Raw genomic sequence first — 12222 nt, forward strand, 5'->3', positions numbered from 1 at the left:
CAGTGACCCTGACCTCCCCCCATCTTGCTTTGGGACCCCCTTCCCGTCAGGGTGGCCCTGCCGCCCCTCACTCCCGTCCCCATGCCGCCCCCGCAGAGGAGTGCTACTCGGCCGAGGTGGAGTCCTGGACCACGGGGGAGCAACTGGCCGGGTGGATCCTGCAGAGCAAGTATGGGGGCATTCGGGGGGACAGCACGGCCAAAGCTGACCACCATCCCTGTCCTTCTGCCTCCTCGTCCCCATGCTTCCTCCCAAGGGGAGGGGAGGGGGTGCCCCAAGTGTGAGGGTCAGTGGGCGGGGTCAGACTGTAGATTCAGATCTGGGAGCAGAGAGGAGAGATTACGAGGAGGGGCATGAGTGCACCTGGTTGCTAATCCAATAGGAGTGTTGGCGATGCTGTCCAGACACGAGAGCTGTCCGAGCAAGGCGGTCCCAGGGCCACCCTCCCCTCCCCGGCCCCCACCCTCTGGTCCTTGCCCCTTCAGGATGGCCATCTGCCTCCATGACCACCTCCCGCTCCTTGCCCGTCCCACCCAGAGGCCTGGAGGCGCCCCCCCGTGGCTGGTCGGTGTCGCTGCACTCTGCAGACGCATGGCAGGACTTGGCAGGCTGCGACTTTGTGCTGGACCTGATCGGAGAGACGGAGGACCTGGGGGACCCAGCCAGCCCCCGCAGCTACCCCATCACTCCCCTTGGCTCGTAGGTGCTGCCCCATCACACCTGTCCCTGACCTGCCCCTGCTGGTGACCCCCATGGCCACCCCGTCACACCCAGGGGCTCACAGGGGCAGCTGCAAGCCCTGTCCCCCCACCTCCCACCTGAGCCTCCTCGCACCCTGCGGGGCGACCCCCACAGCAGCTTCTACCTCTTGCCTCAGCCTGGGCGCCCCCCAGCCTTGGCGGCCCCCTCAGCTTGACCTCCTATTTCCTGCAGAGCCGAGGCCATCCCTCCTGCCCCTGGTGTCCAGGCCCCCGCGCTGCCCCCAGGGCTCCCTCCAGGTCCAGCCCCAGTGCTGCCCAGGAGGGGCCACACAGGTAAGGCTGGGGTGGGCATACTGAGGTTGGCAGAGTGTGGGAAGCCTCCCACCCCTGGTGGATGGTGCCAACCCTCTCCCCGCCCTGCAGGGGACCCCGGCGCCTCCGGGAGCCTGGATGGCTTCCTGGAGCACATTTTCGAGCCAGTCTTCTCGCCCGGCTTCAGCGTGAGTGTCCTGCACACCCCCACCAACCCCTGCCCCTGCCCCTCTGGGCTTCTGCTGCCCCTTCCACTTTTCCCACCCTCTAGCTCTGACCCCGTGACCATTGTCCCTCTAGGATCTGGAACAAGGCCGGGCTCTGAGTGGCCGCATGAAGGGAGGGGGCGCCATGGGGCCCATGCAGCAGGGCTACCCCATGGGTAAGTGTGGGATTTCCCATCCAGGGCCTCCCCGGCCCAGCAGCAGGGGCAGGCATGGCCTGGGCCCCTCAGGCAGCTGGGATTGGGCTCGGCCAGCAGCCTGGGGGCCGATGTTCTCTTTGTCTAGGACTGGAGGGAGGTGGTATGTGGGCCCAGGTAGGAACTGACTTGGGGTGCACTGTTCCCTTAGTGTATCCAGGAATGATGCAGATGCCCGGATACCAGCCACCTATGGTCCCTGCACCGGTACCCATGATGCCAGGCATGGGCGCAGTCCCTGCCATGCCACGTAAGGCTGGGCCAGGGCACTGAAGTCCCTTCTCAGGAGAGCAGTCGTCAGCTCTGGGACTGGAGCGGGGAGGGTTCCCCCAGGAGCCCAGAGTGCACAGAGGGCGGAGGGCCTTGAGCTTGGCGGGTGCTCACCCGCCCTGGCCCCCTGCCGTCCACGCAGCCATGATGGTGCAGCCGCAGCCACAGCCGCAGCCCCTGCTTCCCAGCCTGGACACCAGGCAGCTGGCAGTGCAGCAGCAGAACTTCATCAACCAACAGGCGCTGATCCTGGTGAGGGGCAGGGCCCCCAGGGCCGTAGGGGGGACGTCTGGGGGGAGGGGTCTAAACTGGCCCGCCACCCCTCCCCCTTCAGGCCCAGCAGATGACCACCCAGGCCATGACCCTGTCCCTGGAGCAGCAGACCCGCCAGCGCCAGCGCCAGGCTCAGGCCTTGGAGGCTGCATCCCAGGCCCCACCCTCGGCCATCACCCCCAAGCCCAAGAAGCCCCCCGCCCCCCGGGAGGAGCCAGAGCCTGAGCTAGAATCGGTGGGTGCCTGCCTGAGGGTGAAAAGCTACACCCCCAAACCGGGCGGCTGGGGCAGGGCTGCAGGGGTGAGAGGCACGGGTGGGGTGAGCAGGCAGATGCGGAAAAGAGGCTGCTCGGCCCAGGCCCCGGGACCCCAGGGGTCATCGTGAGTGTGGTCGCATGGCTGGCTACAGCGGCTCTTCCGTCTGCCTCCTGCTAGGAGGGGAGCTCAGAGGAGCCTGAAGACAGGCCCCAGCAGCCCAAGAATTTCCAGGAGAAACGGGAATATTTCCAGAACATGGGTGAGGGTGCTGGGGGTCCCACACAGAAACTTGGCCAGTGCCCCCAACCTGGGCTGGGGGCTGGGGCTTGTTCAGGAGCCCGGGTGGGCAGGCCGCTGGGCCGACGTCGGTAACCGTGGTGGGCCACGTGGGCCATGTGGGCACTTACAGGGCGGCAGCATATCAAGGTGAAGACGGTGAAGCCTCCTGCCAAGGTCCAGATCCCCCAGGAGGAGGAGCAGGAGGAGGACATAAGAGCAGGTGCGGGGCAGGGGTGGGGGCTGGGGCTCGGGGCTGCTGTGCTCTGCTGTGTTTAATGTCTCTCCTTGTCCCTGTCAGTGCTGTCCCCTCCTCCTCCCCCTATAGTGAAGAAGCCATTGAAACAGAGCGGTGCCAAAGCTGCAAAAGAGGCTGAAGTGCAGCCGGCTGAGGAGGCGGGGCCTGGCCGTGACCGAGGGCCGGCCAGGGACCGGGGGCCCGTGGTGCGCAGCTCGGACCCCACGTCCCAGCGGCCGGAACCCAGCAGGGAAATTCGCAATATCATCCGCATGTACCAGAGCCGCCCGGGCCCCGTGCCTGTGCCTGTGCAGCCGTCCAGGTGGGCCTCTGGGGGAGGTGGCCCCTGGGGAGAGGTGGCCCCCAGGGGGAGGGAGCCTGGGCTGCTCTGTTCCTCAGGGAATCACCCTGTGGACCTAGTGACCTCTTCCTTCTCCCAAAAGGCCTTTCAGGACTTTCCCGAAGAAAAATGACCCTAAGGATGAGGCTCTGGCCAAGCTGGGCATCCAAGGTGCCCACTTGTCCCCTGAGGTGAGCTCCCCATCCCGTCCCCTCCAGGGCATGGGATGCTCTGCTCGGGAGGTGGAGGCTCTCTGGGGCAAACTTGGCCTCACCCCTAGACTCAGTCCCTTGTGCCTTCTCTGTGCCCCACCAGATGCCGTCCCCCAAGGGCCCTCCACCAGCTGTGGCTCCTCGACCCAAGGCCCTGTCACAACCTGGGCCTTCCAGCTCCATCAAGGAAAAGCAGGAACCCCTTCGGGACCTGTTTGGCCAGAACCCACCCACTGCCCAGGCACCCCAACCTCCGCCAGCGCCCCCACTGCCTCTGCCCGAGGACCCGGGGGCCCCTTCAGCCGAGCCTCGTGGTAAGGAACCCCACATATCCTGCGCAGCGGGCTTCCCTGGGGTGGGGGCAGGATTCCCAGCAGCCTCTTGGTGCTGTGGCTGAAGGCATTTCCGCTCAGCTGAGGGCAGCTGCTCAGGCTCCTGGACTTTGGAGCCCTAGCTTCCGCATTCCCGCCCAGGGCAGGGTCTGGCACTGAAGGACTGTCACACACAGGGTGTCGTCCTCAATGCAGACCTGACAGCTCTGGGGGGAGTTTAGTGGCCCTAGCTGATGTGATCATGGAGGACCCATGAGCCTTAGGGCCACCAGGGAAAATTTAGGACTGGGAATGGAGGCAGGAGATGGTACCGTGGCAGGAATGAGGCAGCTGGAGGCTGAGAGAGCGGGCCCTCAAAGTCCCCAGGGCTGAGGGTCTCCCCTCCACGGGACCCCGTTGTCCTGGCTCTGGCAGCTACCACCTGAGGCTCTTTATCCCCTCTCCCCACCACGCCAGGCCTGCCGGAGCCCATGGGGGACCAGGGCCCCTCCACCCAGCTGCTCGCGCCCGCTGGCAGCGTGTGCTTTTCCTACGCCAGCGCACCCTGGAAGCTGTTCCTTCGCAAGGAGGTGGGTGTCAGGGTGGGGCCTTGACCTGGCCTCTTTGGGCTGGCAGGGAGGTGGTGGGCTGTGGAGATCCCAGCCTGGGAACCCAGCATCCATTCTCCATAGCCCACCTTTGGGCTGGTTTTCCAGGCCCAGGAGGGCAGAGGTGGGCTGGGTAGGAGCAGCAGACCCCCTGATCTTGGCTCTTCCGTGCCCTCCTCCAGGTGTTCTACCCGAGAGAGAACTTCAGCCACCCCTACTGCCTCCAGCTCCTCTGTGAGCAGGTGAGAGCCTGGCCCACCTGCGGCATCTGTACATGCCCTTCCCCTCATGCCTGGGCCAGGTTAACACCTGTGTGGGGCATGCTGGCAGCACTTCCTGTGTGCCCAGTCCTGCCTTCACTCGCTTAAATCTTCACAGCATCCCTGAGAAGCGGGCACTGTTATTAACACATTTTGTACCGCATAGAAATCTCTAAGACATACGCCAGGGACCGCATGTTTTTGGGCAAACTGCATGTTATTTAAATCATCATAACTACAGTGAAAAACGAGAAAACTAGTGAGTGGTCCTTAACAGATGACGCGCAAAACAGGCGAAAACTCGTGAGCGGTCCTTAAGGTGTTAACCTACTTTTAGAGATGAGGCTTAAAAGCAGAGTAGACAGACACAAGGCAGGCTTTGGCACACAGTAGGTACTTAATAAGTGGTGGTTGTTACTTTGCTACCTCTGGATGCTCCCAGGAATGCGCCTCCCTTCCCCCACAACCACCGCACCTTGGGGGAAGCGTCTCTCGGCTGACCCAGTACAGTCATCATGGGGTCTCTGGGCAGTGAAGGAGGCAGGGGACAGGCGCTGTGGGTGGACGTGGTCCCGGGTCTGGGCGCCCACCCTCCCTGCTCCACCTCGGCCCTCGGCGGGCCTGCTGAGACAGACGAGCCCCAGGGAGCTGCTCCCGTGGGGCCCAGGGGCTCCCGCTAGGCTCTCTGGCTTGTCCCCCATGCGTGTCGATGGCTGCTCCAGGGGTGGGCTCTGGCCTCATGTCCTGGGGGTGACCGCCGGGCTCTGCCCCCAGATCCTGAGAGACACTTTCGCCGAGTCCTGCATCCGGATCTCCCAAGATGAGCGGCGCAAAATGAAAGACCTGCTGGGTGTGTGCCTGGGGACCTTGGGGCCGGGAGCTCCAGCGCTGGGGGCCGGGCCTGCCCCGAGGGAGGGCGAGGGAGCAAACTCTGGGGCCTTCCCGCGTGAGCAGAGGGTGGCGCCTGAGGACAGCCTAGGCCCTTCCTGCCCACAGGAGACTTGGAGGTGGGCCTGGACTCCCTCGCCACCGCTGAAGACAGCGTCAAGAAGCGCATCGTGGTGGCCGCCCGGGACAACTGGGCCAATTATTTCTCCCGCATCTTTCCTGTTTCGGTCAGTGTACTGGGGGCAGGGGCGGGGAGTGGGGAGGCCAGGCCCCCACTCTGGATCGAACAAAGCACAGCCACTGTCCCTGAGCAGCTCCTGGGCCTCCTGGGCAGCAGCGGGACCCGGGAGCCTGCCTGTGACCCACCACCTTCCTGGCAGGGCGAGAGTGGCAGTGACGTGCAGCTGTTAGGTGTGTCCCACCGAGGGCTGAGACTGCTCAAGGTGACCCAAGGCCCCAGCTTCCGACCCAAACAGCTGAAGATACTCTGCTCATACAGGTGACCTGGCCCAGAGCCTGGGCTGGGGGATGGTGGGTGGCAAGAGGGCCCTAGCTCATGCGCCACTTGTGCACAGCTTTTCGGAGGTGCTGGGTGTGGAGTGCCCCCTGGGCTCCACCCTGGAGCTGTCGCTGAAGAATGAGCAGCTGGTGCTGCACACGGCCAGGGCAAGAAGCATCAAGGCCATGGTTGAGCTGTTCCTGAGTGAGCTCAAGAAGGCAAGTGCAGGCTGGTGGGGGGCCAGGCGGGCAGCCTCCACCCGGGCTGTATCTCCCCTGTCTGTTTTATCTGGGGTGGGGTGGGAGTTTAGGCTGGGTCTCTGGAAGGCCAGCGGGGAAAGCAAGAGAGTGGGCAGGACCCGAGGAACAGGCAGGCTTGTTCCTCACTGTCTGCTCATCCACCCGGCCCCAGGACTCTGGCTATGTCATCGCTCTGCGCAGCTACATCACCGATGACTGCAGCCTCCTCAGCTTCCACCATGGGGACCTCATCAAGCTGTTGCCGGGGGCCACTCTGGAGCCAGGTATGGTTGGGGGCCAGCAAGGTGTGCTGGCACAGGGAGGGCATCTGATTGGGGGAGCCTGCCAAGGGGTGGAGGAGCCAGGTGGGTGAGTCGGCACCCTTGGGATACCTTCCAGGTTGGCAGTTTGGCTCTGCCGGGGGCCGTTCCGGACTTTTTCCTGCCGACATAGTGCAACCGGCCGCTGCTCCCGACTTCTCCTTCTCACTGGAGCAGAGAAGCAGCCAGCGCAAGCGTCACTCGCAGCTCAGGGAGCCAGGGCTGGCTCAGTGGGACAGGGCCTCGGAGGTGAGGAAGACAGGAGAGGCAGAGGCAAGGCCTCCCCAGGAGTGCAGGAAGGAAAGGGTGTGATTGCCCCAGAGGCTGCTGGGTGCCTGGACCATCTGCTGCCCGCCTCCCATGGCCTGGTGTGCAGTGTTTCTCTGATGCTGTCCTCTCCTGACTGCTTGCCTCAACTTCCCAGCAAGACTGTGAGCTACCTGCGGGCAGGGGCTGGGCTGTACGTCCCTCGTGGCCCACGTGGTGCTTAGTTCGGTGATGCCATACAAGACACTCAATAAACAGCTCTTGACTTTCCTGGCTGCTGGTGTTGCTCCTCTCGGGTCTGGCTGGGTGTGGACAGGGCTCAGGCAGGGCCCCTGGGACAGGCTAGTGGGCACTCTGGTGGCACCACATTTCCTATGCTCCCAGCACCCTACCCGTCCTCGGAACCAGGCAAACAATGATGACTCAGAGGCCACCAGCCTGCCCTCCTCCACGGCCTATGCCTCTCTGTCCAGTGACTCCCATAGCTACACCATGCTGGAATTTGCCCTGCGCTACTTCCGGAAGCCTCGGACCTTGTGAGTGCCCTGGGCCAATCCCTGCGCCTGTCCTCATCTTTCCAAAGTGAGCTCCTTGCTTGTAGCCACCAGGCCAGTGCTCTCACTACCCTCCCTATGCAGCTGGGACGAGGGTGGGGGACCAAGCAAGCAGGGCTGACCCCACTCTGTCCCCATAGGCTGGATCCGACAGATGGAGGAGCCCAGGGGAAGGCCATGGTCAGTCTGGTGCAATTCAGCAAGGTGAGGGCAGAGGTGGGAGGAGTCGGCCAGTGGACCTGCCCCCCTAGCCCCGTGAACCCCAGACTCACAGCGCCGCCTCTTGGGCCGCAGGCTCCCATCCAGGAATCGCTCCTCAGCATCAGCGATGAGGACATGAGCAGGCAGGCGGTGGTCAGCTTCCAGGGTGAGTGGCCATGGGCCTCCTGGGCCCCATGTCGGTAGTGCCACGGACCTAGTCACCTAGTCACCTTCCCTCCTTGAGCGCTGTCTGGCTCTGCCCTAATCTGTCAACTCAGGGAAGCTCACTGGTGGTTCCCGTGCACCACGGCCCTCACCCATTCTTACTCCTACCCAAGGGTGTGGGTTGTGTGAGGTCTGGGGCAGGAAGGCAGTCCAGCCGATGCTGTGGGCTTTGCGGCACCTTGGGCACCTATGGGATCTCTCTGAGCCTTAGTTTCCCCATGGGTGGAGCTGGACTCTCTGTCCCACCTGCCTCGCACGCACTTTGTGAGGCCCCAGGTGGCAGGTGAAGGCCCTGCATAGCAGCAGCATAAGCCAGGGCCAGCCTGCCATACTTCTTCTTTTTTTTTTTTTTGAGACAGCATTTCGCTTTGTTGCCCAGGCTAGAGTGAGTGCCATGGCGTCAGCCTAGCTCACAGCAACCTCAAACTCCTGGGCTCAAGCAATCCTCCTGCCTCAGCCTCCCAAGTAGCTGGGACTACAGGCATGCGCCACCATGCCTGGCTAATTTTTTGTATATATATTAGTTGGCCAATTAATTTGTTTCTATTTATAGTAGAGACGGGGTCTCGCTCTTGCTCAGGGTGGTTTCGAACTCCTGACCTTGAGCAATCCACCCGCCTCGGCCTCCCAGAGTGCTAGGATTACAGGCGTGAGCCACCGCGCCCGGCCTCTGCCATGCTTCTTATCCTGCCTGCAGCCTTGATGCAGTTTATGGGTGACCAGTCCAGGCCCCGGGGCAAGGACGAGCTGGATCTGCTCTACGAGCTGCTGAGGGTAAGCCAGGCCGCGTGCCCGAGTGCCAGGCTCAGTCCCCGCACAGCTTACGGGGAGACAGTCAATGAGGATGTGACGTGTCTTCAGTGAGAGGTGCCATGGAGAGTAGAAAGCGGGGACGGGGCTGCTGCTTCACGACAGGAGACCTGCAGGGGGTGAAGGAGGGAGCCACATGCACTGAGGGACAGAGAGAAGGGCAGGGACAGTCCGGACGAGAGAGAGCCCAACACTGTCATGCACCAGCAAGGCCAGCGTGGCAGGAGCCGAGCGAGTGAGGGGAGCGTGGAGGATGAGGACCAGGAGGGCAGAGGGTCCAGGTCGCGGCTGGCCTCGCAGCCATCGAAGGCCTTTGACTTTCCCAGAGAGATGGGAAGCTGCTGGAGCGTTTTGAGGAGAGACTTGGCTTACATTTCCCAGGGTTGCTCTGGCTGTTGAGATCCTGAGGGTTTAAGGGCAAAAGGACCCAGGTGAGATGGTGCTGCTCTGGCCTAGGGGCAGCAGCGAGGGGAGAAGTGGGAAGATTTGGAGCCAGCGGTATTTGCTGACCAATTGCATGTGGGGGTGACAAGGCCAGGGTAATGACTGTCATCTGCAAGGAGCATGTCAGGGCTGGCAGAGGAATCTGTGTTGGACATATGAGGTCTGAAACCCCAGACTTCCAAGTGGAGCAGTCTGGGGTTAAGAGCATCATCAGATGGGAGCAGCTGAGACCATCAGAGAAAGTAGAACCAGCAAAAATGACTTAAGACAGAGAGAAGCAAGAAGAAAGTGACTTAAAGAGGGTGACCAGTCTCACAGACGCTGCTAAGACAAAGCCTGAGAGGACTGCTGGGATGTCACCTTGAGTCAGCTCCAGCCTACAGGTGTCAGCAGGATCTCTCTAGGTCTTCAAACCGCACTGCCCTGCAGCTCTGCTGCCCCACCCCTGCCCAGCCACCTGCCCTTCCTGTCCCCACAGCTGTGCCAGGAGGAGTGCCTCAGGGATGAGATTTACTGCCAGGTCATCAAGCAGGTCACAGGACACCCCCGGCAGTGAGTGGGGATGGGCAGGGTAGCTGCTGGGAGCACAACGGTGCTGGGGTCAGGCCAGCCTGAAGCCCAGGCTCTCTGCCCTGCAGGGACCACTGTGCTCGAGGCTGGAGCTTCCTCAGCCTCCTCACGGGCTTCTTCCGGCCGTCGACCACGCTGATGCCCTACCTGACCAAGTTCCTGCAGGACTCAGGCCCCAGCCAAGGTGCCTGGGGCTGGGGGGTGGTTCTAGGATTGGGAACTTGGCTGGCTGGAGAGGGGCTCCGACACACTCATGACCCCAGCCTGGCTTCTCTGCAGAGCTGGCCCGGAGCAGTCAGGAGCACCTCCAGCGCACAGTCAAATATGGGGGCCGCCAGCGGCTGCCCCTGCCGGGTGAAATGCAAGCTTTCCTGGTACTGGGGCTGGGTAGCTGGGCATTCTGGGACTCCTGGGGGCAGGGGGCAGTGTCCACAGGAGAGCTGGGACTTCTGCCCACTAGCAGACTAACCCTGCAAACCTGCCTTGGCAGAAAGGTCAAACAGCCCACTTGCTTCTGATTCACCTGCCCGGGGGTACAGATTACAAGACAAATATCCGGACTTTCACAGTAAGCACAGGGACCACCATGGGAAGCCGTGGGCCTCAGCTCTGGGCCCTCCCCCCTCCCTCCCCCTCACCATGGCCCTGTCTGTGTACCCAGGTGGCAGCAGAAGTGCTGGAGGAAATGTGCAGACAGATGGGCATCACGGAGCCCCAGGAAGTGCAGGAATTTGCCCTCTTCCTCATCAAAGGGGAGGGTGAGCTTGGGAGGGAGTCTGACCCTGGGGCAGCAGGGTGGGGCTGTGGTGGCGACAGCCCGGGCAGCAGGGCCGGCTGTGGACCTGGTTCTCTGTGCAGGCAAGCTGGTGCGGCCCCTGCGGCTTGGCGAGTACCTCAACAACGTGGTAATGGAGCGGGACGTGAGCCTGCACGGCCGGCGGCTCACCTGGAAGACCCCGCTGCACTTCGATAACCCCACCTACGTCAGCACCCACTACAGCCAGGTCAGCCAGCTGCCCAGCTGGTGGGGAGCCGCCGCAGCAGCTTGAGGACACAAGTTCCTGCCTGGGTGACCTTTAAACCACCCTCCCCATAAGACTTGTGGGTCTGGGCTGGGCATGGTGGCTCGAGCCTGTAATCCCAGCACTCTGGGAGGCCCAGGCGGGAGGATCGCTCAAGGTCAGGAGTTCGAAATCAGCCTGAGCAAGAGCGAGCCCCCATGTCTACTAAAAATATATAGAAAAAATTAGCCAGGCATGGTGGCATATGCCTGTAGTCTCAGTTACTCGGGAGGCTGAGGTGGTAGAATTGCTTGAGCCCAGGAGTTTGAGGTTGCTGTGAGCTAGGCTGACACCACAGCACTCTAGCCCAGGCAACAGAGTGAGACTGACTCAAAAAAAAAAAAAAAAAAAGACTCTGGGGTCTGTGGCAGCTGGAAGGGGATGGTGGCAGGAATGGATTTGTGCCCCAGGAGCCAACTGATGGGGGTTCTGGGGCTCAGCTGCCCTCCTCACGGCCCTCCCTCCAGGTGCAGCGGGACTACCTTCAAGGGAAGCTGAGGGTCAGTGCCCAGGCAGATGTTCAGATTGCCAGGCTGGCTGCCCTACAGCACCTCGGCAGGGACAAAAAGAACCCCCCATCAGAGTGAGTGGGCACTCACCCCCCCACAACCCCATCACTCCTCTGTCCCACCCCCCCTACTGCCTCCTCGAAGGTCAAGGCCACTCAACTGGTGCCCTAACCAGGCTGGCCTGGAATAGCAGGGGCTACGGATACCTGTTCTCTCAGCCATACCCAAGCTCCTCCAGGGCAGGGCCTTTGCCTCACTCATGTGTATAGATCCCCAGCCTTGTCCACAATAGGTACTGGTTCAGTTATTTGGCACCTGCTGTCTGCCCAGCCCTGCACCAGGTGGTCAGTGGTCACAGGCCACACTGACCCAGGCTGTGTGTCCTAGGCAAGACCTGCTAGCTTACGTTCCAAAGCTGCTGCAATGGGAGGTGAATGTGAACACCATAAAGAATCTGATGGGCCAGGAGCTGAGACAGCTGCAAGGATACAGCCCCCAGGAAGCACAGATCAGCTTCATTGGTGGGTCTGAGTCTGAGAGAGAAGGTTGGGGTTGCTGGGGGTGGGGCTGGAGGCCCAGGAGGGAAGGTTGAGACTGGAGGGCTGAGAGGCTTCTTTACCTGCCCTGTTCCTCTCACCTGACCTGGAGGCAAGCACGGCAGGTTCTAGAGCTCTGGCAGTCAGAACCTCTGCCCTGGCCCTCTCCACTTCCAGAGGCCATGAGCCAGCTGCCCCTCTTCGGCTACACTATCTACGTGGTACTGCGGGTGAGCAAGCTGCATCTGCCTGGACCCACCCTCCTGGGCCTCAACCACCAGCACCTCCTCCTCATGGACCCCAGCTCCCAGGTGGGCAAGGATCCTGCCCCAGCACCAGCCTGGGGACCCTTGGGCCATTCCTCTACCACCCACACTGACCCCTTCCCTGGAGAGGAGCCAAGAACTGTCATCTCTGCTGCCCCTAGAAACTGCGCTGCTCCATTGGCCTGAAGAATGTGCAGCGGCTCCGCCTGCTGAGCCCACAGGAGGAAGGGGGGCCCCCCGGCCTGGAGATCAACTATGGTTCACCGGACAGCCCCCAGACCACCTGGTTTGAGCTGCCGCAGGTAAATGGCCAGGCCTCGACCGCCCTGGGAAGGTGGATGCAGGTGCCTCGC

At 62.4% G+C, this 12222-nt stretch overlaps 1 protein-coding gene across 1 annotated transcript in view; it reads left to right on the plus strand.

The window, feature by feature from the left end:
- MYO15B (myosin XVB) overlaps nucleotides 1–12222 on the plus strand; it is a 31447-nt gene that overhangs the window by 18706 nt on the left and 519 nt on the right. The window contains exons 31-65 of the mRNA XM_075993924.1: nucleotides 97–169; nucleotides 538–699; nucleotides 934–1034; nucleotides 1125–1201; nucleotides 1314–1395; nucleotides 1586–1684; nucleotides 1847–1956; nucleotides 2039–2230; nucleotides 2416–2494; nucleotides 2645–2734; nucleotides 2813–3071; nucleotides 3193–3296; nucleotides 3412–3615; nucleotides 4090–4202; nucleotides 4403–4462; nucleotides 5255–5330; nucleotides 5477–5595; nucleotides 5749–5867; nucleotides 5944–6085; nucleotides 6279–6390; nucleotides 6506–6675; nucleotides 7078–7229; nucleotides 7388–7451; nucleotides 7542–7614; nucleotides 8371–8447; nucleotides 9406–9479; nucleotides 9566–9681; nucleotides 9777–9871; nucleotides 9988–10065; nucleotides 10159–10255; nucleotides 10356–10501; nucleotides 11026–11141; nucleotides 11455–11588; nucleotides 11781–11914; nucleotides 12031–12171. Coding sequence (XP_075850039.1) covers nucleotides 97–169; nucleotides 538–699; nucleotides 934–1034; nucleotides 1125–1201; nucleotides 1314–1395; nucleotides 1586–1684; nucleotides 1847–1956; nucleotides 2039–2230; nucleotides 2416–2494; nucleotides 2645–2734; nucleotides 2813–3071; nucleotides 3193–3296; nucleotides 3412–3615; nucleotides 4090–4202; nucleotides 4403–4462; nucleotides 5255–5330; nucleotides 5477–5595; nucleotides 5749–5867; nucleotides 5944–6085; nucleotides 6279–6390; nucleotides 6506–6675; nucleotides 7078–7229; nucleotides 7388–7451; nucleotides 7542–7614; nucleotides 8371–8447; nucleotides 9406–9479; nucleotides 9566–9681; nucleotides 9777–9871; nucleotides 9988–10065; nucleotides 10159–10255; nucleotides 10356–10501; nucleotides 11026–11141; nucleotides 11455–11588; nucleotides 11781–11914; nucleotides 12031–12171 — 4040 coding nt within the window. The remainder of the gene's footprint in view (nucleotides 1–96; nucleotides 170–537; nucleotides 700–933; nucleotides 1035–1124; nucleotides 1202–1313; nucleotides 1396–1585; nucleotides 1685–1846; nucleotides 1957–2038; nucleotides 2231–2415; nucleotides 2495–2644; nucleotides 2735–2812; nucleotides 3072–3192; nucleotides 3297–3411; nucleotides 3616–4089; nucleotides 4203–4402; nucleotides 4463–5254; nucleotides 5331–5476; nucleotides 5596–5748; nucleotides 5868–5943; nucleotides 6086–6278; nucleotides 6391–6505; nucleotides 6676–7077; nucleotides 7230–7387; nucleotides 7452–7541; nucleotides 7615–8370; nucleotides 8448–9405; nucleotides 9480–9565; nucleotides 9682–9776; nucleotides 9872–9987; nucleotides 10066–10158; nucleotides 10256–10355; nucleotides 10502–11025; nucleotides 11142–11454; nucleotides 11589–11780; nucleotides 11915–12030; nucleotides 12172–12222) is intronic.

The sequence above is a fragment of the Microcebus murinus genome, chromosome 18 (genome assembly GCF_040939455.1).
Source record: "Microcebus murinus isolate Inina chromosome 18, M.murinus_Inina_mat1.0, whole genome shotgun sequence".
Lineage (NCBI taxonomy): Eukaryota > Metazoa > Chordata > Mammalia > Primates > Cheirogaleidae > Microcebus > Microcebus murinus.